A 26,338-nucleotide genomic window follows, 5' to 3' on the forward strand; every position below is an offset into this window, starting at 1 on the left:
TTGCATTTAGAACAACATAAAATATTCATGTTGTCATAACTCATAATATATGTTCAACTTATCAATCATTTTGGATCACACGTGCCTCTGTGCCCTCTTATTAGTTGCAAATATTAATCTATGCTTTAATCTAGCGTACAGAGTACAACGCATTTCCAACTTACACTTCCTGCTTGACTTTCTCATGTTAGGAACATGTATTTCTTATGTTAACTAACTGTATATTCCCCCCATCTTTTAACCGAAGTTCTCTAATTCAGTTAGCTGAAATTTTCTGGCCATACCTTTTTAAGAGGAATGAACGAATGATTTTCCAACTCACTCTTTAGCCCCTGCCCAAAAGGCTTTATGATGCCAGAGTTATCTGACCAACACTGATGATGTCCGCAATAAAATGAGTAATGGAGTTCACTGAATCCGCTGGGGTAAGGCTAAGGTAAATTGCTCTTTCAGGGCATTACACAGCTTTACAGGATGGAGTGTTTACAGGATGGAGTGTATCTCCCAAAATTGAACCAATTTTGGGGTATTTCTTAGCATTTTCTCTTCATGTGCTTGCAACCCTTGGACAATATAATTTCAGTTTGTAACAAAGATTCATGCTTACTAAATGTTTCACTTTCAATAAAAACCAAAAATAGACTCTCCTAAATCCAAACAACTTTTCCGGATGCTGCCTGCCTGATGACTAGAGTTGACTATTAACTAAGTGCAGAAAAAGAGGAACGCAGTGATGAGAATAAGCCCTGCTGATGTGTGCTTTGGGGTAAAATATACTTACACATGACAATTAACCTTCCCAAATGTTTGGCTCAGGCTATGAAAATATCAAAACGGATTTGATTTTCAAAACACACACTAACAGACATTAAGTGGCAAAACGCTGGCTCTACAAGCATCCTGGGCGGCAAGGAAAAAGCAGCCTGGAATTTATACCTTGTTGTAAGTACCCCACAGAACAGGGAGTGTACATATGGATAAATAAGAACTGTCTATTGTGGTTCTGTCGTAGGGAATTCCTACCTCTGAGGATGGCTATGAGCAATGTCACTATTGATTTACACTCAGCAAAGCACTTCACAAACATGGGATAAAAACCCTACGTATGGCTATGAGGGTTCCCTGCCACATGGCAAGGGAGGGGCAATTATTTTTATTATGTTTGGCATAAATGTAGCTCCCTATCTTCATCTTTGAGTCTTGCCATAAAATTCCCAGGTTCCAACTTGGAGTGCCTAAGCAGGTCAATGAAGGCTCTGAAGTGGTAAAGGGGTCCCTGATCCTGGGCCTTTCTTACTGATAACACTGTGAATTCATGAAAAGGGATAAAGACTACATATGACTGGATGCCGAAAGCAACTAGAAGTAAGGAATAAAAAGTGATAATAAGAAGAAATGCATGAAAAAAAAAACCTTTTACGCTAGCGTTGCTGTAGTTTAAAAAAAACATATCACTCAGGCAAATAAGGAAAAAAGAGTACTTGCTATTATATCAGAACAAAAGCCTACTGGCCACATATCCGCCTTCTAAGTTAGATGCCATAGGCTAAAAACTTATCTAGACAAACTCCTCCCTTTAATCCCTAAAAAAAATGAGTCAAAGAAGCATCTCTAACATTCCTCCCATCTCCCCAACACCCCCCAACACCCCAAATCCACACCCCAAAAAGTCATTGCATCGGATGCTTTATCAATGAGCAGCATTAAATCTCCAATTCCCTTTCATAGCAAAGGACAAGATGAAAAGACACACCTGCATCTGTGTGAAAATCTGAGCTTTCTGGCACTCTTCCAAACTGGGTCCAAATGCAGCCATCACGTGCTCCTCTGTTCCAATCATCTGCACAATTTCCTGGTCACTCTCAACACCCATGGCCTAGGAAGGAAAGAAAAGATAGAAAGAGTGTTGGCTTTGTGTTAACTCACTGACATTTGCTTATGCTAATTTGGCATTGTTTGTGGGTATTACTTCTAAGCAAAAGCTAGCTCTTTTCTCAGAAACGGTGCCATCTGGCATTGGCAGCCATAGCCCAAGCTGCAGAAGAACCTGAAACAGAAATTTTGATTAGGAAGAGGAAAACAAACATTCTCAAGCACTTTGTGCATGTGTACTATCTTCTAAAATTTTTAAATATCCTACAAGTTTCATCATGAAAAAAGGAGGCAGGAAGTATAGTGCAGACACTGGTCACCATTACAGAGGCAAACTGAAAAAAATTAAACAAAACAGCCAAAAAGCAGTAAATGTGAAAACGTGCATTGCTGAAAATAAACAGAACCCCAATTAGTTTTGTCAAAAGATTAATTTTTCTGAGAATTGCCAAATCATTCACATTCAGGCTAAAACAATTTTTGCTAAGAGATGTTTTACCTCACTATTCTAGGGACATCAAGTTATACTTTATACAGATTGTAAGAGATTTGTTTAAAAACTAAGAACACACTTAACAGGTTTAAGAAACCCACTTAAGTGTTTCAAGGTGGCAGCCAGCAGTGTAGATCTTCGTAGTTCCATATGGCACCGAGGCTCACTCCTTCACACACTTGCCTGGAATTCTGCCATATCAAGGAACAGAGCATAATCTCCCTAAACCTCTCTTGGCAGGGAAATAATCTGCCCCTTAGAAGTTAAGGGAAAAGTTATGTTTGCATTAAAATTCTCCTTTAGCTATGCAGAGACACTGAAGCAGGGAGGACTGTCGCGTCAGGCTCCAATGCTCTCGTTCTCAGTTCTCCACGCTGAGAGAGAGAAAGGGAAAACCAAACCCCAGCTTCCAACACAGAACACCAAGGACACTGCCCTGAGCACAACGGCAAGGGCATCTCTCCAAAGTCGAGAGAGAGGTCTGATGGAACGTCAACCACAGACTCTCCAACCACCACTGTCACATCACCTCTTCCACCTCAGTGTTTTCATTTCTGTAATGAGAGGGCACGACCAGATCCCCTCCAGCTCAAAATTCTACAATTCTACATTTGAGTTTTAGTAGTCTGCATTCTGTAAATTCAGTTTGGATACTTCAGGATCAGATGGAAACTTACTGAAAGTTTTGAAGATTTGAGGGGAAGCTAAATATCTGTTCTATCCCTTTTACGCCAACTGTGGTGGTTTTAAAGAAGGTCACCAATTCTTCAACACTCTCTTCAAAAGGTGAACACTAATTCTCCTCCCCTCGAGTGTAGGCTAAACTTAATGACCCACTTCTACAGAAAAGAAGTAGAAACGGCAGTGTTCGACTGTGGAGGCTCCATCCTAAGAGACACTGTCGCTTCCTGCTTGCTCTCTCAGAGGGCTCCTCTGGGGGAAGCTAGCAGCTGTGTCAGGAAGACATTCACGCAGTCTACGGAGAGGCCCAGGGGTGAGAAGCTATGGTATCACGTGCAAGAGCCATCACGGAGACAAACCCTCCAGCTCCGATCCAGCCTTCAGATGACGGCAGCCCTGGCTGACAACTCCACTCAGGAAAGATCCTGAGCCGGGACCACTCAGCCACGCATCCCCCAAAGCCCTGATCAACATAGACTGCACTGATTTGTCACACAGCACAGATAACTAACAGACCAACTTTTGGAATTAAATTTACTATTTAAACTTAAAAAAAAATTTTAAGTGTATAACTTGTTTTGTCCAAAAATTTAGTGAACAAATAAAGAAGTTCACGGGACACAAATCCCTTTTTTTGGACTTTAATTTTTCCATATTTTTATCTCTAATTTGATATGATGTGTTTATTCAAATGGACACTAGACACAAACTCCACTATTTAAAAATTACACACATTCATTAACCTTTCATAGATTAAAGAAGAGCAATCCTAAAAAATGATCCGTTCTAATTTTCAAACAAATGAGAAACAAGCTGGATTCCCCTTAGATCAAGCACATTGCATCGCATCTACGCCGAGGGTGATGGCGAGTATGCAGAACTATCTACACTTTCTCCTCGGTCTGCACGCAGCCAGTCACAAATATCAGAAGAGAAGACTTCCCTGTAAAAAGCTAATTAAATTTAAGTTAATTTTTATCTGTCAACCTCTCAAAATAATGTTATATGAGTTTCAATGAAATCGAAATATAAGAAAAACAATACCAATTTGCAGTAGATTCTAATCAGCTTTCTCTAAAATCTTTGACATAAAACTTTGTAGCCCATGCAGTTCTCTTCTCAGAGGAAAGCCCAAACATTGAAAGATCTATATGGGACAGATACCTAACCACACACGCAAAACGACAAAGCAGGAGGAGGTCGCACTGAGACACACTTAGAAACCTAGAGCTGAAATGGCAGTAGCTCTCTAGATCAGCCCCCTTTCTTTAGGCATGTTAACACCCAAATCATCTGAACTGAAGGCCACCTAGATTGTTTTAATAATTAATTTTTAGTTCAGTAATCTCCAGGTGAAAAAGACTATATACTTGATTGCACATTTTGGTGTTTAATAACAACAAAAAAGTCTTTCCTCATTTAACATATGGATTGCCACTTCAAGTTGTTCTGATGCTGAATCTAAGCAGTAATTTTATAATTGCATAAAATTCTCGAGTGGCCTAACATAGATCTAAACAGACTGCTCAGGCCCTCCAAACATTTCTAAGCCATGAAGCAAAGATATGCCAAGCACAAGGTAAATGACACCATATGTGCAGAAAGAATGATCAGTGGCAAAGCTTTCCTTTAAAAGGATTAAACTCTTCCTATATCAGGTCGCTGAAATACAGGGGGATAACTCAGATTATCACCAAAAGTGCTCCAACTCCAAAGACCAAGCTGACTTGATGACTATGTAGCCTTCAGAAGTCACAGCTCAAATAAATGACATATTGCTATGGAAACAACAGCAAAATGCCCAACCATTTTGCTTTCCAGACATAATTTAGACATCTGAAAACTAGCTTTATATGGAACTCTTTGTACTCTAGATATCTGAAATCATTTCACCTAACTAATAAGCCAGAAGTGAATGCTGTATAATAACCTCATGAAAAAATAGCAGAGACAATATGTTTCAGCAGAAGATCACTCAGTCTGGGAATCAGCAATAAGAAAGAACAAAAATAAGGGCAGTGCTCCTTAACAAGAGGCATGAAGTCCTCTCCTTGGATATCCACTAAGTGTGACTGCAAGTGTGACTTTTAAAGACAGAAAAAATACCAATAAGCAGAAGAGAACAATATGCAGGCTAATGGTGATACGCTGAAATATATTATGTGAAGGAGGGAAAGGAAAAAACTTCTTAAAATAGCTCGTATTCAGAAATCTCTAATTTTGCTTTAAAGTAGATAGAAGTCAATTTATTACCAAAAGTAGTCCTAGCAGATAACAAAAGAACTGTGATGGCCCTCTATAGCTTTGTGATTTTTTTCTCTTTAAAGATCAAAAATTTCAATGTAAGTTGGTTTCCAAGAAATAGTGCCCAGCACCCTTGAAATTTGATCCTCTTTCCTGTAAAAACTTTCGGACTCCAGATGCCACCACAGCACAACTGCTGAAGACTTGGGAATACAAAACGCAAAGTGGGGAAGATTCATGGGCGGGAGAACCTTTGTAGTGATTCAAGTCCATAAATAAGGCTGATCTAGTTCTTAAAAGCTTGATCCATCATATTCAGACTCAGCATGAAATCTGGAAACCCTGCTGCTTCTGTCACTTTTAGCCAATTGTTGGTTACAATCAACAACCATCAAGTCCTAATGACTGTCAAGGTCTGTGTTAGGGCCACACAACACAGAAAGAGAAATGATGTGATTTTCCTGGTATCCCAGTTTATTTTCCTGGGCTTCTCAGTAAATGCGCAAGGAGAACTAAGGAAAGAGAATCAGCATCCTCTTTCCAGGCAGTCTCACTTTTCAAAAAATATATTAACTCATTTGTTCTTCACAACAACCCTCTTACGTGAAATTCTCACTTTATAGATAAATTATCCAAGACACAAAGAGATTGGGAAATGTACCTAAGGTCACATAGGTAATAAGTAGAGAAGCTGGGATTTAACCTAGATTTGTCTGATTCTAAGCTATCCAATACTCTATGCTGCCTCCCAGATGTAAAAGTCTAAATAGTGGTTATCAAACAAGTTTCCATCAGATTATTGAAATATCCTTACAGGAGGAGACCAAAATAAGCCACTGAAATTTAAACTGAAAATTCACAGTGAAAAACATGAACTGAAAATTTAAAAATATTCAATTCTTATACACTGCTGATTAGAATGTAACGGATACGTTTTGAGAGGAAAATATGACAACACGTACCAAGTTTTTAAAAAAAGATCTAATCCACTCCCAGGAATTAAGTCTCACAAAATAATCAGCAACATGCACAAACATGTATGTATAAGGACACCCAGGGTTGTGTATAAGAGTGAAAACTTGGGGGAAAAAAATGACACCTAAATGACCCACTACAGGAAATTGATTATAGATTATAACACACACATGTAATTTCTACACAACACCTTCTAAAAGTAATGAAGTAGATTCATATTTAAAGACATGGAAAGCTATTCACAATTCATTTTTAAGTGAAAAAAATAAAATGAAATCGATGTGCATATTACAAAAGGAAAGGGAAAAAATGCCTAGAAAAATTTATCCAAAATTGTAGTTATATTTTTCAGTGGCTTTCTAAATTTTTACAATGCAAGGACTGTTTTATAATCAGAAATGGGTAAGTTTGAAATCTCAACTACTGGTTACATAAAAATGTACACCGTTAATTCATAGCCCCACTATAAAAAGGATTTAAGTCAGTCCTATATATGTATACACATACAACATAAATATTAAACAAATTTGACAGAAGAAAGTGTCTTATCAAACTTTTGCCACCTAGCCAAAAAAGGAAGTATTTAATAAAGGTTTTCTGATTTTAATGCATGCATGTGTCTAGTAATTCATTTTCCATGTGAGTGATATAAGAGTCTATGTATAGTTAATTTATAATTTCGGGACTAAGGAAAGCAGTCCTGTGCATCTTCATGCATTGTAGACATTCAAAGAAGTCCTTTTGATGCATGGGAACATAGTGCCCTCTGCTGGAGATGTAATTCTACACAGATAAAATTTTCTTTATCTACTGAACATCACTAACATACACAAGATACTACACTGGATACCGTGCGATCCCTACAAGAAAAGCCAAAATTACTTCTGTGCTTAAAAAAAAAACCTTGAATAAAGGCACTAAAAAGTATAATTAAGAATTCTCTCTGGCCCCCCACATATAATGCTCCTGCTTTTATGATTGTCATTCTAAAAAGAAAATACATGGCACCATCTCATGTAGAGAAGTCAAAAGCACATTAAGCTATAGTAAACACACAGAAAATTGCCTAGAACCTCCTTCACATAACTGCATTCGAATATGGGTATCTCCTGAGTTCAAGAACATGACTTGTCAACATCCATTTGATGCCTATGAACAATCAGGCACACAGCCTGGCCCCCAACACCAGCCTGACATGAGAAGGTCCACCTTCCCTGTCTCCGGCACTCTGGTACCTGGTTACAACTCTAACGGGACAGGTTCAACTCAACTCCTTCTTTCTTACTCCTCTGAGGCTTATCTCCAAATGTTTTTCTTTTTCAACCAACTTTGTTAATTCCACCTCAGAGGATCTGCTCCTCTGTTTTCTCTCACTGCAACCCCCAAAATATTTCTACTATCATAACAACTGCTGAACAGAAATATTTAACTCTGAAGTGAAACTAAATGATAGAAAAGAGTATTACCAACCTCTAAAATTATCTGAGGCTCCCGGTATCTCTTCAGTATTTCCTCGAATAATCTGAGTTCTTTATTCCAATCTACCCAGTCATCAAAATTCCTTTCACACCCGCATACAGTGGATTATCGTTACCCATGGCAGCCATGTTCCACGAAGCTGCTGAAAATGCTTGGGTCAACCAATCCGGAAGCACTGCTCCACGCTGACACAGTTAGGTTCCTGTGAGCTTCTGTTACATTTTCTTCAACTGATCAATAAGAACCTTGTTTTATGTGTGTTTCCGGTTAAAAATACCTTATTTAATATATACAGTTGATTCCTAACACTGAACTCACAGCCAACAGCCCTGTAATTCACACCTGAAGTGTACCTAACACCTGCATTTCCTCCACAAGGCACATCACGTTCCCTGCAGTTAGGAACACCAGACAGCACTTCAGCACTATGCTCAGGGGCCATTTTAAACAGCAAAATCATCAACGAAAAGCACAAAAATGCAAAAAACATGGCAATAAACACATCTCAAAAAGGGCACTGTTTATAGGATGAGAGCTGAAACGCAAAGGCGGAGCAATTTGACCTCAGCTGGGAACGGGCCTGTTGATGACTCAAGTTTTTAGCTGCTCGGCACATGTGCACGCACGAATAACTGTAAAAGCACCAGAAGTACTGATTTGGAGGTTAAAATAAATTTTAGCAAGTAGGAGAACTGGCAAATATAGAATCTGCACATACTGAGGAAGAATTGTTATCACATAATGCCAACTATTTTTCTGCTTTGTCTAATGTCGAATACTACAATTTAACTATTCACAGAATGGATATAATATTTAAGTCTCAGAGCAGGTTAAGTGGGCTAATAGGCAATTATCTGAAAAGACTACACCATTTAAACATTACCTCCATGGGAAAATGTCTTTTAGGTTCTAAGCCAACATACTCACAAAGAAGCTGAAAAAAAAAAAATACAGTTGTAGAATGAAGATTTGTGTTGATGCAGAAAATCACCAGAGTCCGGAAGTCCATAAAAAAGAACAATCAACTTGGTCCATACTCTTGGACCCAGAAAATTCCACTGCTAGGAATTTAGCCTACAGATATTGCTGCCCACGTGTAACATGACATTACAGCAGTTTTATAACAGTAAGAGTGTATACGTCCACTGACGGAGTTAAATTACGATACACCTATAAATGGAAGTTTGTTCAAAAGAATGCAGTAGCTCTGTATGAACTAACATAACACTATCTCTAAGATGTAAGTTACAAAAAAAAAAAGCAAAGTGCAAAACAGTGTGCAATGTATGTAAGTAAAAAACAAAACAGAATAAAAACCTACCATATACTACGTGCCTGTATATGCACAGACTATCTCTAGAAACATGCACAAGAAGCTAGTTTCTGGGGAGTGGAGCCATGTGGTCAGGCACAGGTGGGTGGGAGGCTTATTCATCACTATATGCCCTGTTTTATCTTTGGAACTTTTTATAACGTATCTATTTAAAAAAATAGATTACTGCTTTTAAAAATATCTGACCCCTGGTCTTATTAGCTTTTAATTGGAAATATATTACATGACTGACAACTTATCTATGCTATAAATCTTTCTACTCCTAGAACTTCGCATCCTCCAAATTTCTTTTTTTTTCTAATCTTCCTCTTTTTCAGTGCCTAGGTTTTTAATTTTGACTTCTAATGTCTCTTTTTTTTTTTTTTAAGACTGGTAACAGATGTTAGCTCGGGTGCCAATCTTTTCTTCTTCTTCCTCTTCTTCCTCTTCTTCTTCTTCTCCCGAAAGCCCCCCAGTGCATAGCTGTATACTCTGGTTGTGAGTGCCTCTGGTTGTGCTATGTAGGAGGCTGCCCCAGCATGGCCTGATGAGTGGTGCCACATCTGCGCCCAGGATCCAAACTAGCAAAACCCCGGGCTGCCGAAGAAGAGCGCACAAACTTAACCACTTGGCCATGGGGCCAGCGCCCAAATTTCTACTTACACATGCAAATAAGCTGGAGAATTTTTTATAATTTTCAGCAGATACACACAGCCTTACCTTAAATATGATTACAATGGGTATATCTTCTGACAAAGTATTATGCCTCAAATAAAATCGTCCTTGTTTCACAGCCATATTAGTTCTGCTCTTTTTCTCATGGGTGGAGCTACAAGGAAACATAAGTTGGTTAAGCTGCATCCCCACTTAGTTTCAAGCTAGTAACATGGCATATGATTAATCAGTAAGGTCCAACTGATCAATAATGGTCGGTAAGATCCTTTCTAACAAGTGCTTTTTAAAGATGCACAACTCCTCTCCTGACACTTCCATGAACATTTTAAAACAGCATAAAAGCTTCTTTAGCTTCGAGATTATGGTGGCAGTTTTGTGGGTGAATGAGTGACAATCACCAATTCATTTTGATCTGCTTCACTTTGTGCTGCATTGCTTTGATCCACTGTGGGACATATTCATGATCAATTTCATAAATCTGAAGAGAAAAACCTCAAAATGAGCTTATGCCATAATGAGAAAACTATGAAGAAATGAATTTATATACTATGAATTTTTTTTATTAAGATTGTGATAGATTACAACCTTTATACTATGAATTTTTAAACTATAATCCAATAAAACATACCTCAGTCTTGGTATTACTGTGAAGCCAAAAGAAACTAGGGAACCTCTCTTTACTGGTATCTCTATTACCTACAAAATTCCTAATGGATTTAAAAACACTCCCAAGCTTTCATCAACCACAACAGTAACACAGACCGATCCCCTGCCATGAACACTGTGCTGTTACTCACTCTACTTGTATCACCCCTAATCTCCTACATACTAACACTCACTTTGAAGTGGTGTCTCCAGATCCCAGATGAGGAAACCGAGCATGGAGACCAAGTGCCTCATAGCTGCTATACAACAACTCCGGGATTCAGATCCCAACTGCCCTGGCTCCAAAAGGTGTGTACAGTGGGAAGACACGGGTTGTAGAACTATTAGACTTGGGTTCAAATGCTGGCTACCTCTGATGATTGATGGCACCCTGACCTCAAGGCCTGTCACTCAGCTGTGAAATGGAGATACTACTACTTATCTTGGAGGGCTGAGGTGACAATTAAACAATAAATGTAAAGCACTTAGAATACTGCCTGGCTTCTAGTAACTGCTCAATAAATCGCCATTATTGTTAGCTGCCTCTTCATCAGAAAGAAAAATGCAGAAAGTCTGAGTTAAGCAGTTCATTATAGGTTGTCAGAAGAGAAACCCTATTCCACACTGACATGTGTTTTTTTGTGTGTGTGAGGAAGACTCAGTGAGCTAACATCCGTGCCAATCTCCCTCTATTTTATATGTGGGAGGCCACCACAGCATGGCCTGATGAGTGGTGTGTAGGTCCACACTCGGGATTTGAACTCACAAACCCTGGGCTGCTGAAGTGGAGTGCTCAAACTTAACCACTACGCCACCAGGCTGGCCCTGCACACTGACATCTTAACTATGCCACAAGGTTTTTAATTCCCAGAACTCATTAACATTCAAATTTCAAATTACATGATAATAAACCAGAGAAAAGAAGTTATGCGGGTAATACAAGGGACGCTGTGGTAGAAAAATGAGTACACTGTGAAAGAGTCTGGTCTAGGAAACTAACAATAAGATGTTAAGTCCATTATATAAGTCATTAAATGTTTAGTATAAAATACTGATTATTTCGATGTAGATGTACATATGTAAAATGGTCAAAGACTGAAAAGGAACATGAAAAACTAAAGAGTGGTTTTCTATTTCTTTTTTACAAGTTCCTTTAATGCTATGAATAAACATAAAATTCAACTTGAATAAAATAACGAGTTGCCTTTCAAATAATGTCTCACACTTTCATCACGGAAAATCTTAAACCAATATTCTACACTTACAGACTTATACAATAAATTAAACAAAGGTAGTTTGAATATTATGCTGCCTGTTATCAGAAATAACTGGTTACTCATATTGAAAGAGCACCATCTGATATGAAAGGAATTAACAATATTTCTTAAGGGCATCATCTCTGCTCTCCATACCTGGTAACCGAAGCACCGACCGTGCCTTTTCTGTCAGCCTCCACGATGATCCTGTTCTTAGACAGCTGCTCTTGGATAAGAATAACTTTTTCTACTCCTTTAACGATGAAGTAGCCACCTGCCCAAAGGAAACAAGAAAAGCTTCACCACCCATTCCTCAGTGTGATTTAGTAATCTCCTGAATTAGAGAACACACTCCCACTGCTTCACGGCGCTGGCACCACTTAACTTGAAGGGCTTTGCTGATACTGTCTCATGACTGGATGACAGTCAGCAACCGATTTTACACAAATGAGCCGTAAGACACTAAACTTCTTGAGAACAGGGAATGCATCTTATAGGTCTATGTAGCATTAGCATCTGACATACATAAGAGGCAAGTGAAAAATGTGAAAAAATTACTCCTTAGATTTCTTAAGCACAAAAATACCAACAATCTTTAATATAAACTGAAATTTGCTCTAAGTTTTCTAACAAATCAGTGACAATGGTAGACTAAGATTAGGCTTCCAAAATAATATTCTATATTCAATAAAACTCATAAAACATTATCACACATTTTTTGCACACAATTCAGAATAAGATAAAGTGAGACTTTATTTTACCTGCAGCATATAAGCAAAAAAAAGGCAACATATTTGACTTACACAACATTTTACTATAGTCTAGTAAAGTTACCTTGTTAAGGTCTTTCCAAAACCTTCTTGGAGTCTACATTAATGCAACTTCAAAGGAATGAGATTAAAGTAACTATAAATTAAATCAACGTGAAACATGAATTAAAGAATTAAAAGAAGCTTTCTGTTAAACGCAAAGCTTGAAACTTTACAAAAGAAACTGCCTAGAAATAGTACAGAAAAAATAATTGTTAAAAACTTACAAGATTCATTTTTTTGCCCCTTTACTGCATTTAAACCCATCTGCAGTGAGCTATTTGAGTCTGTTCAGTCCAGCTAGACAAATAAGCGTGAGATTATTCTTGAATTTGTAAGCATACCAAAAGAAACCACTGAGCAGAGACAAAGAAAAGACTGACAAACCATAGCAATACCTCAGAACTTGAGTATTAAAGTTTTAAACTTGAAATAAAAGAGGAAATAGCATATTTTTCAGAAATACAGAGTAAGAGAATAAAGTTAGAGCCAAATTTCCAGAAGTTTTATGAATGAAGTTTTATCCAAGTTCAAGTTCATCATACAGCAGAAAGGCTGCTATTGTGTTTGCAGAAAAATGTTAAAACAACATCAACAGGGGCCAGTCCAGTGGTGCAGCAGTTAAGTTTACATGTTCTGCATTGGCGGCCCGGGGTTCGCTGGTTTGGATCCCAGGTGTGGACCTACACACTGCTTGTCAAGCCATGCTGTGGCAGGCATCCTACATATAAAGTAGAGGAAGATGGGCACAGATGTTACATCAGGGCCAGTCTTCATCAGCAAAAAAAAAGAGGAAGATTGGCAGCAGATGTTAGCTCAGGGCTAATCTTCCTCCAAAGAAAAACTAAAACAACATCAACAGTAAAACAAAAGCAAAAAAAAAAGGAAAGGGGGTAAATCCGAGGAATCACACCTACCTGGATCTAACGGACATTCATTCAGTTTGGCAAATTCTGCTGGCGTTTTTCCTGTGAGAACACAGTTCGAACTACGTAGCATTATGGGCATTCTGTTTAAAATAAAACAAAAGAAAATATCACATAAAGATTGTCACTGGCAAAAAAAGAAAGGTGAGAAGAATACAAATCATGCACTACGAACATCTCTAAGGGGTCTGCCTTCTTCTCTAGCGTGTTAGAAAAGGCAGAGGAATGGAGTTACATGAGACAGCTGATGAAATGAAGTATTTCCTCAGGCACAATGCTCTTCTAGTACAGATAACAAAAACTCAAATGTTTGGTTTCCTTGAACTTTGCAGACAGGCTTTAGTGAAAGTCAGAAATGGCAGCAACTCTTCATTCATGGTAAACAAAGTGATTCTCATTAGTTATGTAGAAATAGCACAATGAGTCAAAGTATAAGGAACAAGAGACTGACTAACTATCAAAACTAACCAGGCAGTTTTCAACAAGAACTAAGTAAAACTTCAAAAATGAAAAATGTAAGCATTAATTTAAAAATCTATGAATAGGTTGAATAATAGTAGATTTGACACTGCTGAAGACAGAATTACTCAATTGGAAAAGAGATCTGAAGAAGTTGAGAATGTATTTCAGAGAGACAAAGAGATGGAAGATACAAAAGAGTTTAAAAGTCAAAGAAGGATAGAGTGAGAGGGTCTCATATATGTCTCTTCTGACTTCTAGAGGAAGAGAATATACAGAATGGGTGAGAAGTCCTATTCAGAGATAACGGCTGAGAAGTTTTAAAAATGTGTAAAAGCCATAAATCCTTACAATAATATCTATGCAGGATAAATAAAAAGAAAGCCCCACCTAGGGGCTGGCCCCGTGGCCGAGTGGTTAAGTTTGCGCGCTCCGCTGCAAGCAGCTCAGTGTTTCGTTGGTTCGAATCCTGGGCGCGGACATGGCACTGCTCATCAAACCACGCTGAGGCGGCGTCCCACATGCCACAACTAGAAGGACCCACAACGAAGAATATACAACTATGTACGGGGGGCTTTGGGGAGAAAAAGGAAAAAATGAAAATCTTAAAAAAAAAAAAAGAAAGCTCCACCTAAACACAGTTAAGATACAAAACACCAAAGGCAGAGAGATGATTTAAAACCCAGCTAGAAGAAAAGGCAAGTTCCCAAAAAGGGAAGGATTGCCAGTGGAGTGATCACTGCAAGTGCTGAGAGACACTGTCTGTCAACCGAGATTCGTGCATTCTGTTGAACCATCGTTCAGAATGAGGCTGACACAAGGATAATTTCAGACAAAAACTGAGAGAAGTTACTACTCACAGACCCTCACTAAAAGAGTTTCTAAAAGATAGCACTTCAGGAAAATGAAAAATAAATGTGGAACGAGAATCTGACAGGCAAACGTGTACGGTAACGCAAAGAAAATGGTAAATAACGTGGGTAACTATAACAAATATTAACTTTAAGACAATAATAATAATTCTGATTTATGTGCTAAAAAAAAACCAAGGTAGGGGCTGGCCCCGTGGCCGAGTGGTTAAGTTCGCGCGCTCCGCTGCAGGCGGCCCAGTGTTTCGTTAGTTCGAATCCTGGGCGTGGACATGGCACTGCTCATCAAACCACATGCCACAACTAGAAGAACCCACAACGAAGAATACACAACTATGTACCGGGGGGGCTTTGGGGAGAAAAAGGAAAAAATAAAATCTTTAAAAAAAAAAAAAAGTACATCTGAAAAAAAAAAAAAAAAAACCAAGGTAGAACTAAAATTTGGCACAACAAAGGCACATAAACAAGCCAAAGCTTTCTAAGGTCCTTGTTCTTTCCAGGAGGAGAATAAAGATATTGATTATTTTCAAACTTTGTTAAGTATGTATTTTAAAATTTATAAACTAAACATAAACAATCAGAAATACTGTATACAACTTTCAACCTCTTGAGGGAGAGTAAGGAAAAAAAAAAACTTCCATTAATCCAAAAGGCAAAAAGAGAAAAAAACTGAAATATATGACAAGTTGGACAAATTTAAAGTACAAAATAAGTTGACAGAAGTATATCCAAATACATCAGTAACATGATAAATGTAAATGGACTACATTCTCAGGTAAATTTTTTTTTTTTTAAAGATTTGTTTTTCCTTTTTCTCCCCAAAGACCCCTGGTACACAGGTGTATATTTTTAGTTGTGGGTCCTGCTAGTTGTGGCATGTGGGATGCCACCTCAGCGTGGTTTAATGAGCAGTGCCATGTCCGTGCCCAGAATTCGAACCGGCAAAACCCTGGGCTGCCAAAGCATAGCACGTGAACTTTACCACTTGGCCACAGGGCTATCCCCCTCAGGTAAAGTTTTTAAAAATCTAGCCCTATGCAGTTTACTCCAAATGTAGCTAAAACATATGGACAGGGGCTGGCCCCGTGGCGGAGTGGTTAAGTTCGCGCGCTCTGCTTCAGCAGCCCAGGATTTCACCGGTTTGGATCCTGGGCGCGGACATGGGACCGCTCATCCAGTCATGTTGAGGAGGCATCCCACATTAGCACAACCAGAGTGACGTACAATCAGAATACACAACTATGTACTGGGGGGATTTGGGGAGAAAAAGAAGATAAAAAGATTGGCAACAGATATTAGCTCAGGTGCCAATCTTTAAAAAAAAAACAAAAAACTACAGACATAGAAAGATTAGAAAGAAAAGGATTTTAAAAACGATATGCCATAAAAATAACCACAAGAGAGCAGATGTGGTTATATTAAGAGCAGACAAAATAAATTTTGAGGCAAAAAATATTATAAGAAATAAAGAAAATAAACACATAATAATAAAAGGTTCAATTCACCAGAAAGACCTAAAAATTCTAAATCCTATGCATCTAATACCATAACTTCAAAAAGCAAAAATAAACAAAAAGGTAAGGAGAAATGCATAAATTTGCCACCATAGTGGGAGATTTTAACACATCTCTACCAGTAACCGAGAACGAAAAAATCAAATATCAGTGAAGATACATAACATCTAAAGAACACAATTAGCAAGCTCAATCTGAAGGAAAAACATAGACAAGGACACAAAATAACCAGAGAATACCCCTTGCTTCCAAACACACCTGAAACATGTATGAAAAGAAACAGGTCTCCATAAAGTTGCAAAGACTGATATAAAGTACCAATTCGGAAATTTTAAAACAGTCTTCTAAGTAACCCATAGGTTAAAAAAGAAACCATAATGGGAAGGTAGGGATAGAAATATCCTCACTTTACACAAAAGGAAGTCAAAACACTAAGATATAGGAATAGTAAAATGACCACAGTACCCATAAGAAGGATTAAAAATAAGAAACAAAATTTAGAGGAGGAAGGAAGGAGGACAGGGGGTGACAGAGATAAGCTAATCCACACCTTCTTTATTAGGAGTCAATAAATACTGTCTAAGGTCGATGTATCAAGAAATAAAGGTATAAGGAAAGCATTTAAAGTTACAGACTTGATAACCACCAGAAAAATAACAGAAATGGTTATGAGGTTGGGAAGGGGACTGGGGTGAGGAAGGTTTGGGAGGAAGACTACTGCTCTGTATCAAACGTTCTTATGCACTACTGGGTTTGTTACCATGTACAAATGTTATTTGGATTAAACTAAAATTTTTAGATAAAAAACAATTAAATGAGATAATGTATTTAATTTAGGCAGTGCATGCTACATATAACCATTCTAATTAACAGAGGTCATTTTTATGAATGCAGGGCTAACCAATGAAATCACCCATCACTGCAGCTGGCACACAGTAGGTATACAACAAATACTAGCTACATTCACGCCCTTCCCTGCCTTCTCTTTAACCTGGATCTGAACCCTAAATCTTACCAACTATTTTGGTTGTGCTCCTATCTCTCCAATCTTTCCTTCACATCTTCCTTACCCCATCTGGGTAAGAATTTAGCAGTGGTCCAAGATTTAACTGGACACAAGTGTGGTCCACATATAAGAAAGAGAAAAGCTCTCATCTTAACATTGATAAACAGTCCTGCTACAACAAAGATTAATATTTTAATATCCCTACTTATCTTCCTTACTGAAGAATGAGGAAAGAAACAATACAAATAGCCCCTTCCTTAGCAGAAATTGGGGAAGGATTTGCTAAACTTGTGTGTTCCCACAGTATTCTGGACTTCTCTATCCAAGTACTTACCCAGTGGTGCCACAGTTACTTAAGCCTGCCTTCCCTGGCAGCTGGGATTTACCGGAGCTGACAGGAGCTGTATCTTAACTATCTTCTGTTTACCTGAGTACCTAGCACACTGCACGACAAATGACAGGAAGCTGGTGCATATTTGTTGAACAAATGGACTGTTTATTAAGCTTCTAGCACTTCTGAAGAGGGAAAAACACTTGAATGGGAATTATTTGGAGTAAGTTTAAAGTCCAATATCATTATTAAGCATTATTATTATTATTATTATTATTAATGTGGGTTATGTCCATTTCTATAGGAGAGTCAATATATTTCTCTAATTAGGAAAAGCAGACTGCAAAAATGCTAGCTAATGCTGGCTATCATTTGCTAGCTTGTTCTGGGCAATAAGTAACTTCTCCCTTAAATACTGCTACATGGGAAACACTCAAACTTCCAGGAAAACTCAAACTTAAAAGATACATGAATCCATCAAGAAGACCAGCCCAGGAGAGTTCACTGAAATGCTACCTTACCTAATGCTCCCAACTGCCTGGAGTCACAGGAGGGAACGGAAGCATTCCCCTTAACTTTACAGAAAAGATTTCACAATTCAAAACTAATAACCACAACTATACGCTGGACACTGCTCCCAGTGCTTTACCTGTGCTGGCTCATGGAATCCATTAAATAACCCCATGAAGTGGCACCCTTTCCCACATTTTTCAGGTGAGGAAATGGGGCAGAGAACTTCAGTACTTGCTCAAGGTCACGTCACAGGGCTGGAATGCAGACAGCGTGGCTCCAACACGGACGTCATTTCTCACCTGCCAATGGGTAAGGCGTTGCGGATGATCCTCTGGCTGCCTCGGGTATACTCAATATCCACTGTGATGGGGGCCGAGTACGTCATGTCCCGCAGACGGCACTGAAATACAGTCAGACAGTCACTGCTCCTCGCGGGAACAGAAAGGGTCCTGGCAGGGTCCAAGAGCTCTGTGTCTAGTAGAAATACAGCCCACTTGTGATCTCTCCACAGAACACTGAGCTGTTCCATGTGCTGCCTTAGGACACTGGGAGTTATGAGCCTACCATCTTCTTGAGGGGAGCAACACCAGCTATTGATCTAGACATCGCCACAGCATCCCTGGCCCTGCCAGCCCAGGAATGGAACACTAAATTCTCACTGATCTGACACCATCACCAGTCTGCTCCCACATCTTTGAAACAATTAGATTGTTCCTTGCAAATGGGTCCATGGAAGGTAACCAATGTTGCTGGCTTATTCAAAACAGTTAACCAGTATAATAACTAAAGTATACACATACACGAACTAAAAAATTTAAACTATACTTCCTTTTCTTCTCCAAATAAACTATATGACAAAATTCCTTAGCAAGTGATATGCTATAGCACAAATCATTCATCACGTCATTCTAATAATTCCTGAATCATTTGTGGAACTTTAGAAATTGGTGTGTGCTTTAGCTTTACATGGCAGTGACTCTCGAAATGATGCCCATGCCTCAGCCATGATAAACATAGGAAACCCCATCAAAATCTTCCAATGACTTTCCCATTATATTGATGGTCATCAGGTGACTTGTAGTCTCAAAAAGAGAATTTCTCTAAACATCCACCATGCAATTTATAAGTACTGAATCCTCTCTCTGGCTGCTACTGAACCAAAAATAGTTAAGATTTAAATTTTTTCCAGCCTTTTTAACTGTGCCTGGGATTTAAAAATACCAGATATCCCTATTATTAACCAATAAAAATTGTTTATCTTATATTCAATTAGATCAAGCCCTCTCCTTCAGGTCGGAGCAAAGGCAGGGTGGCACAGTCGTTCAGAGTGCGGACTGTCTTGCCTGTGTTCAAATTCTGGCTATACCAATTAAGTTTTAAATCACCCTTCTGCATCTCAGTTTCCTAGCATATAAAATGAGGATGAGAATAATTTTAATTCCCATGAGTATAAATATATACTTTTAGAAAGGTACCTTGGTATACAGCTATTATATAAATATTATCTCAATTTTATTAACAAAACTAAAGTAATGCCCATGATAGGCAAACATTCATGGATTTTAACAAACTTATCCCTTCAAATGGCAATGAAACTCAGCCAATGTGGTAAAAATGGGGATCCATTCCCTAGGCCCCAAACGATCCCTGTAGCTCCCTCTGTCTCTCTCAGTCTCTCTCTTTTCGCAGGAATAGGGCTGTGCTGGTCCAGTCTGCAGTAGCTGCACCCTGCCAACTGTGCTGCAGGTCCCGTGACTGCCCACTCTCCTGCTCTCCCACTCCCCCCATCTCTCCACGAGTCAAAAATCCCTCAGTAATCTCTGCACCCTCTCTCTCTAATTGTGGTAATACCCATGTAGCTTTTTTCAATATCAGGAAGAATAATTATACCGACAATTGTAGCCTCAGCTTTCTCGAACTACTTGAAACTACTTTGTCTTCCTCCTTCTCTGAATTCAATAACAGAGTTTAGAAGACGACTTGGAAATTGCTAACTGGCTGCTTAGTTCTTGAAAAATTGGAAAGTTCTAGCAAAACAGAGGTAAGAAAAGCCAAACTTGGGCACGCACTTTCCAACACTCCAGTCCTCACCACTGCATATTCAACACAACGTCACATATGGACCTCATCTACCTGACACTTCTGAGCACTCAAGTCTGCAGTCCCTGGTGTGTCTGTCTCCATGTTTGCTATTTTAATCTCCCCACAAGACTATGAACTCCTTGAGGAAAGATACTGTGTCTCATTTCTCTGGTATGTCTCAATGCTGCGGCACAAAATAAATGTTCAATCAACACTTGGTGACTAATACCAAAATTTGCCCCTATAAATGTCTGGTCACTTGATCATACTTCCTGTTTAACCTTGTGCAGACAGCCACAACACTCTAATACCTTACTTGTTGCTTAATAAAGATTCCTGTGCTACGTTCTCTAATTGGCATTTTAGCTTTACATTAGCACAAACCAGACATAGCTACAAAAATCATTTCCTTTCCCAAATCAATTCCAAATTATGGACACTGAGTGGATGAATTTGAAAAGAAAGCTAGAATCTTTTAAAAGCCAATAACTAGGCCTGTTCTATAGGCTTTTGTCTGTAGCTCTGTCAAAACCCTGGTATTTAAATTCTCTTCGCATCCATCTCTTCTATTAGACTGTGAGCTCCCAGTCCTCAGGCTCCTCTGCCTGACACATTGCCTGTTGACCCTCAAAAATGTGCTAAACAAGTACCCTGTGCGACGAGCAGCTCACCACGCCAGGCAAAGTGGCCGGCGAGGGGGCATAAGGAAAGATGGCTAGAAAGCTCAGAAACAGAACACAGTTATTAACAGTGCAAGTTAATTAAGATTAAATGAAAAACTAAATAGTGCAGAACTGCTTCCTAATATATTACAGTATTATACAAGTGCTTATTTATTTTGGTTGTCTTTGCCTCATAAGACTTTTTCTCCTGTTTTTAAATCTTTTAAGAATAAATATTAAGGGCACAGACTGTTTGACTAAAAGCAAACAAATCCAGTTAAAGTAAGGTTGAGGATTACCTCATGAGGGGACACTGGTCGAGTCACATTGAAGCTTTCTTCCACATCAGGAAGCCCGACATAGATATTAAGATATCTGAAAAGCAAATTATTCCATTACCAACGATACCCCCTCAAAGGACAAATAAACAGACAAGCTGTTTTCCTCCCAAATGCAAGGATTATACTTTGACAAATGCTTATCTCGCTAAGGATGACAAACAAATTAAAAATTATAATTGGAGATCTTCTTGAAGTGACAGTACAGATAGTATTTTCCCTCCTTTGGAAAGCTATCAAAATATCTTTTCAAAAATTACTGTACATCTCTTTACAAAAATACTGGAAATACAGCTCCTAAAAATGATACCCGATGAAAAAAGCAAAGGCAAAAGAGTATCTACAGTAAGCTATCATTCACATTAAGAAACAGGATATAAGGGGAAAAAATATATATGCTCATTTGTACAAAAGCAACATTAGCTTTTAGGAAGCTAATGTTGCTCCTATTAGGAAGGAGAAAGTAGAAACTGAGATTGGTTACCTACAGGAAGTACCTGGGAAGAAGGTGGAAGGAATTGGGAGGGGAGTGCCAATTTCCTTAACATACTTTTTTCTATAGGTCTAACTTGTACAATCATAATAGTGTTTCAGATACCCAAAAAATAAATGCATAATTAAAATCAATCAGGATGCAGGGCGAACCCAAATGGAACACAAACATTACTGCATCACAAATTCATAACATAACTGCACTGAAAAGGTGTGACAGAAGACTGATCAAAGTAACTTTGGAAAACTGCATTTTGAGTCGATACTGTAAAGATACAAAAGTGGTATACCAATATTTTACTCCATTTAGTAAATTTCACTCTCACAGAGGCATGAATGAACAACTCTGAAACTACTTTATGTATATTCTAGGACTGAATAACTAAGTAAATATAGTGTGGATAATGATCTAGGCTTCTCACTGTCAGGGATAGAAGCTACAAAGAAGGAAAGACAGAAGGTTAGAATGAGTCTTGTAGAGTTGGATTACAATCAGGGGTATCAGTATGCATGGTTTTTAATATGTATAAAAGAGGAGAGGATATAGAAATACAGGTGCGTGTGTATGCACGTGTTAGTATACACACATATATTTCCTAGCTCTGTCTACGGAGGCTTTAGTATCCATACCTTAATTTCTAAAAACTATTCTCCAATAAGAGATACTAGGGGTCCTTGGAGAAACAGTTGATTCCAGGCTGGAACAGGGAAAATACCAGATAAACCACAGCTCATGGTGCCAAAAAGCAAAGGAGTGCTTGAAATATTAACAGGAGCGTGTTGAAAGGACACAGGAGTCAACCTGAAGAATCTTCCCATGCAATTTGAGCCACACAATAATGATAGTACTGGATTATGATCCATAGAATAAAATAAATATCCATGAATTCATATTGACATAAATAAAATTATAGATAGATAAATGAAGGGAAGAAAAATCTCTTCCTTATGTAGAATTCCAATATTAATGTAGAAGGAATGATGGAAATAGAGGGTCTCATTAGGCAAACATCACAGCAATAACAGTTATAGGTAAGACACATCAATGTATGCTAAAATTAGTGGATAAGATATGATGAGAAATAAGATATCTGCATAGTCTCAAAGGATCTCCCCCTAAGATATTTCTTAATTACAAAAGGAAAAATAGCAACTTGACAGTGGAGAAATTTGGAAGATACTACCTTAATCAGTGAACAAAGTGAAAATCACTACTAATAAAATATATTGACCTCTGCACTCCCTGATACGATGCAGTGAAAATGACAAAACATCGCTTCTACGGTATTCTTGCCAAAAATCCATAATCCAATCTAATCATAAGCAAACATCATAAAAACACAAATCGAAGGATCTTCCACAAAACAACTGAGCAGAATCCTTCAAAAGTGTCAAGATCCTGAAAGACCAGGGAAGCTGGAGGAGCTGGCACAGACTGGAGGAGACTCCGGAGACATGGCACCTAAGCACAACGTAGGGCCCTGAATTGAATCCTGGACCAGAAAAAGGATGCTAATGGGAAAACTTTAGTAAGATCTCCGGATTAGTGGATAGTATTGTATCAATGCTAACTTCTCCATTCTGCTAACTGTGCTTTGGTTATGTACGATGATAGTATTAGGATAAGCTGGGGGAAGGAACTCTGTACTACTTTTGTAATTTTTCTCTACATCTAAAATTGTTTTAAAAAAATTTAAAACCTAATAGTTTCAGTAACTTCTCAAACAAACTCTACTTGTTATAGTTTACCAACTAAAAATTGAGTACTTGATAGTGACAATTAAAAACTGAGCACTTGACAATTAACTTCTTATTAAACAGATGAAAATTATTTAAAAGAGTTTTGATAGCAACTACATTCACTTTAAAAAATCTTAGATAGAATCAAAAGAGCCAATTAACAGCAGTTGATTCCTTACTTTAAGTACCACATGGGGTCAGCATCACTCGTAACCTTTTCATTGGCTTTCATAATCTTCTTTATCTGCAGTGGAAAGAACAACAGTAGTAAAGACTCTGGCTTCCAATCAATTCCTAGCTACGTCTATTTCTAAGATCTGATGCTTACCTCTACATTAATGAAATAGTTAAACGAATCTATATGCTGTTTCACAAGGCCTTTAACCTAAACAGATAAAAAGTAAAAAGTAGGTTAGCAACAAAGTAGCAGATTATATAACAGACTCCAATAATAGGTGATCATCAAATTTTTCTCAAAACCAAAGTGAGAAAAACAATCCCTGACTTTTATTTAGTAAAACTTCACATTTATGCACCCTCCTTGAATTTCTCCTCCATCTTACTAGTTCACCCTCAAATTTTCCTCCTTGAGAAGCAACCTGATCTTTGGAGTTCAAGATAGGAGTATTCGAATATACCTGACTCCCTCAAGTTAATAAATAAGGCAGGATTTACTCTGCATACTTTGAATTTTCAAAAAAATCCAAGAAACAAATATAGCAATTGAGCATTATCTCTTCAACCCTCAAAAAATGCCTATTATATTCTTTATCTTTCTCCCTTATGGGCAATTTCATGATTTTCACATATCCAAACTCTGGCTTATTTATATCACTTATAGAAGAATGAAGTGGGAAAAAATAAAGATCTTTATTAAGAAAACTGAAAATAATTGCATTTTAAATTGAAACTCAGGGAACCGAAGATCAGATACCAGCTAAGAGTGACCTCCTTTTCATCTCAGAAGTCAGAAATGTCTGCACAGATAGTACTGTGTGCTGCTATGGAAAACGCTGGAACAACAAGCACACAGACTCCAAAATCTTAAGATTTAAAAGGACTGTGCATGTTCATTTTCTTTACATTAATTTTCAAACACAATTAGTTCAACACTTCTAGAACATTCCTAACCAATAATCATAGAACCTTTGCTTTAATTACACTTTCTGATTGGGGATCTCACTGGCTTACAAAGCAACCATCACATTTTGAAGGAGTCCTGATTGATAGGGAAAAAATTCAACCTTATAATGACCTGAGGTCTGCCTTCCTCCAGTTTCCACCCCATGGACTTAACTGTCTCTTCTGGAGAAAATAAATGTTCTAGGACAGTCCATTCAGTTATCACATCACTCTTTCACGTTCTCACTTCCAGGCTGAACAGGCCCTTCAACTATTTCTCCCATGCAAGTCTTCCAGACCCTTCAGCAGCCAACGGCCTCCTCGTGGACTTGCTCCAGTTTGTCCATGTTCCTCTTAAAATGAGCACCCTGAACTCACTGACAACATTCTGGACAGTCTGACCAGTGTACAGGGGGCTGCCACCTCCCTCATTCTGGATATTATACCACTGCTATTAAAGAAACAGGCCACATTTATGGTTCATCAACTAAAACTCAAAAGGTAATTTTATTTTCACAAAAAAATGCTATTAAGTTAAGCACACCCCATTTGGTACCTGTGCAAAACTAAGTACCAGGATTTACATTTGTCCCTCTGCACTGTTGTCATCCCAGCCTAACATTCTGAGCCTTGATTCAGTTGGCCAAGAGCACTGGTAGCCTTACAAGCTTTGTGTTCCTGTCTTCAGTTACATATTAAAATCTCTACACTTTCCTTCTCGGACAAGTATATTTCAAGAAAGCCTGCCCAACTTTAAATGAATGAATGCAAGACTGAATGAATGAATGAAATAACCACAGTCTTATGTCTCTACTAAGTTTTCTATCTCTTCTTGGACTGTGTGCCATCGATGACATCCTCTTTTTTGAATCATAAATACCACCCCTTCTCTTACGCTTATGTATAGTTCCTTTAAAAACAAGTTATAATTATTTTTATATAAAAAATATATAGTTTATATATATAAATATATAAAAATAGATTTATAATATAAATTTTATAAATTCATTACTTATAAGTTTAAATTTATAAAATTTAAATTTTATAATACAAAATATATAAATATATAAATAATATGAAGATATATTTTTATATAAAAAATATACATTATATACCCTTTTTTAAACATTAAAAAAAATCTTTCCTTGACCTATCATTTTATTTCATTCCTGATCACTCCTCTACTTAAAAATTCTTTAATAGTTTCCTATTACTGTTAGAAAAAAAGCCAAAAATCTTTAAAATGGCTTCCAATTTGGGTCAGAAATCAGGCCCTGACAGCTCCCCCAGGATCATCTCCCAGCACTCTCCCCTCTGCTGAGAACACAGAACTAAGTCAACAAAATTTAATTGAAAACTCAATTTTCAAGTCTCCATTCTTTCACTTAGCATAATGCCTTCAAGATTATTCATGTTGTGGTATGTATCAGCACTTGATTTCTTCTTATTGCCCAATAATATTTCATTATATGGATATACCACATTTTATGTATCCATCCATAAGTTGACACACATGTGGGTTGTTTCCACTTGTTGGTTATTATAAATAATGCTGCTATGAACATTTGTGTACAAGTTTTTGCACGGACATACGTTTTCATTTCTCTGGAGCAGACACCTAGGAGCAGACTTGCTGGATCTTACAGTAACTCTTTGTTTAACCATTTGAGGAACTGCCAGGCTATTTTCCAAAGTGGCTGCAACATTTTACATTCCCACTAGCAGAGCACAAAGGTTTCAATTTCTCTACATCCTCATCCACGCTTACTATCTTTCTTTCCGACTACAGCCATCCGCCTGGGTGCCAAGTGGTGTTTCACTTGTAGTACTCCCTGCTTCTGAG

General features: G+C 37.9%; 1 protein-coding gene across 6 annotated transcripts in view; it reads right to left on the reverse strand.

Annotated features, from left to right (window-relative positions):
• The window catches only part of POLR3B (RNA polymerase III subunit B), a 149,010-nt gene that overhangs the window by 118,355 nt on the left and 4,317 nt on the right, over positions 1 to 26,338 (reverse strand). For all 6 annotated transcript variants that reach the window (XR_006886174.1, XR_006886175.1, XR_006886176.1 and 3 more), the window contains exons 3-10: positions 23,702 to 23,758; positions 23,553 to 23,617; positions 21,103 to 21,178; positions 18,359 to 18,459; positions 13,359 to 13,450; positions 11,789 to 11,906; positions 9,777 to 9,885; positions 1,754 to 1,876 (exon numbers count right to left, since the gene is read on the reverse strand). Coding sequence is in view for 3 of the 6 variants with exons in the window: in XM_046646478.1 (XP_046502434.1) it covers positions 1,754 to 1,876; positions 9,777 to 9,885; positions 11,789 to 11,906; positions 13,359 to 13,450; positions 18,359 to 18,459; positions 21,103 to 21,178; positions 23,553 to 23,617; positions 23,702 to 23,758 (741 nt within the window). In the remaining 3 variants the exon portion in view is untranslated. The remainder of the gene's footprint in view (positions 1 to 1,753; positions 1,877 to 9,776; positions 9,886 to 11,788; positions 11,907 to 13,358; positions 13,451 to 18,358; positions 18,460 to 21,102; positions 21,179 to 23,552; positions 23,618 to 23,701; positions 23,759 to 26,338) is intronic.

The sequence above is a fragment of the Equus quagga genome, chromosome 19 (genome assembly GCF_021613505.1).
Source record: "Equus quagga isolate Etosha38 chromosome 19, UCLA_HA_Equagga_1.0, whole genome shotgun sequence".
NCBI lineage: Eukaryota > Metazoa > Chordata > Mammalia > Perissodactyla > Equidae > Equus > Equus quagga.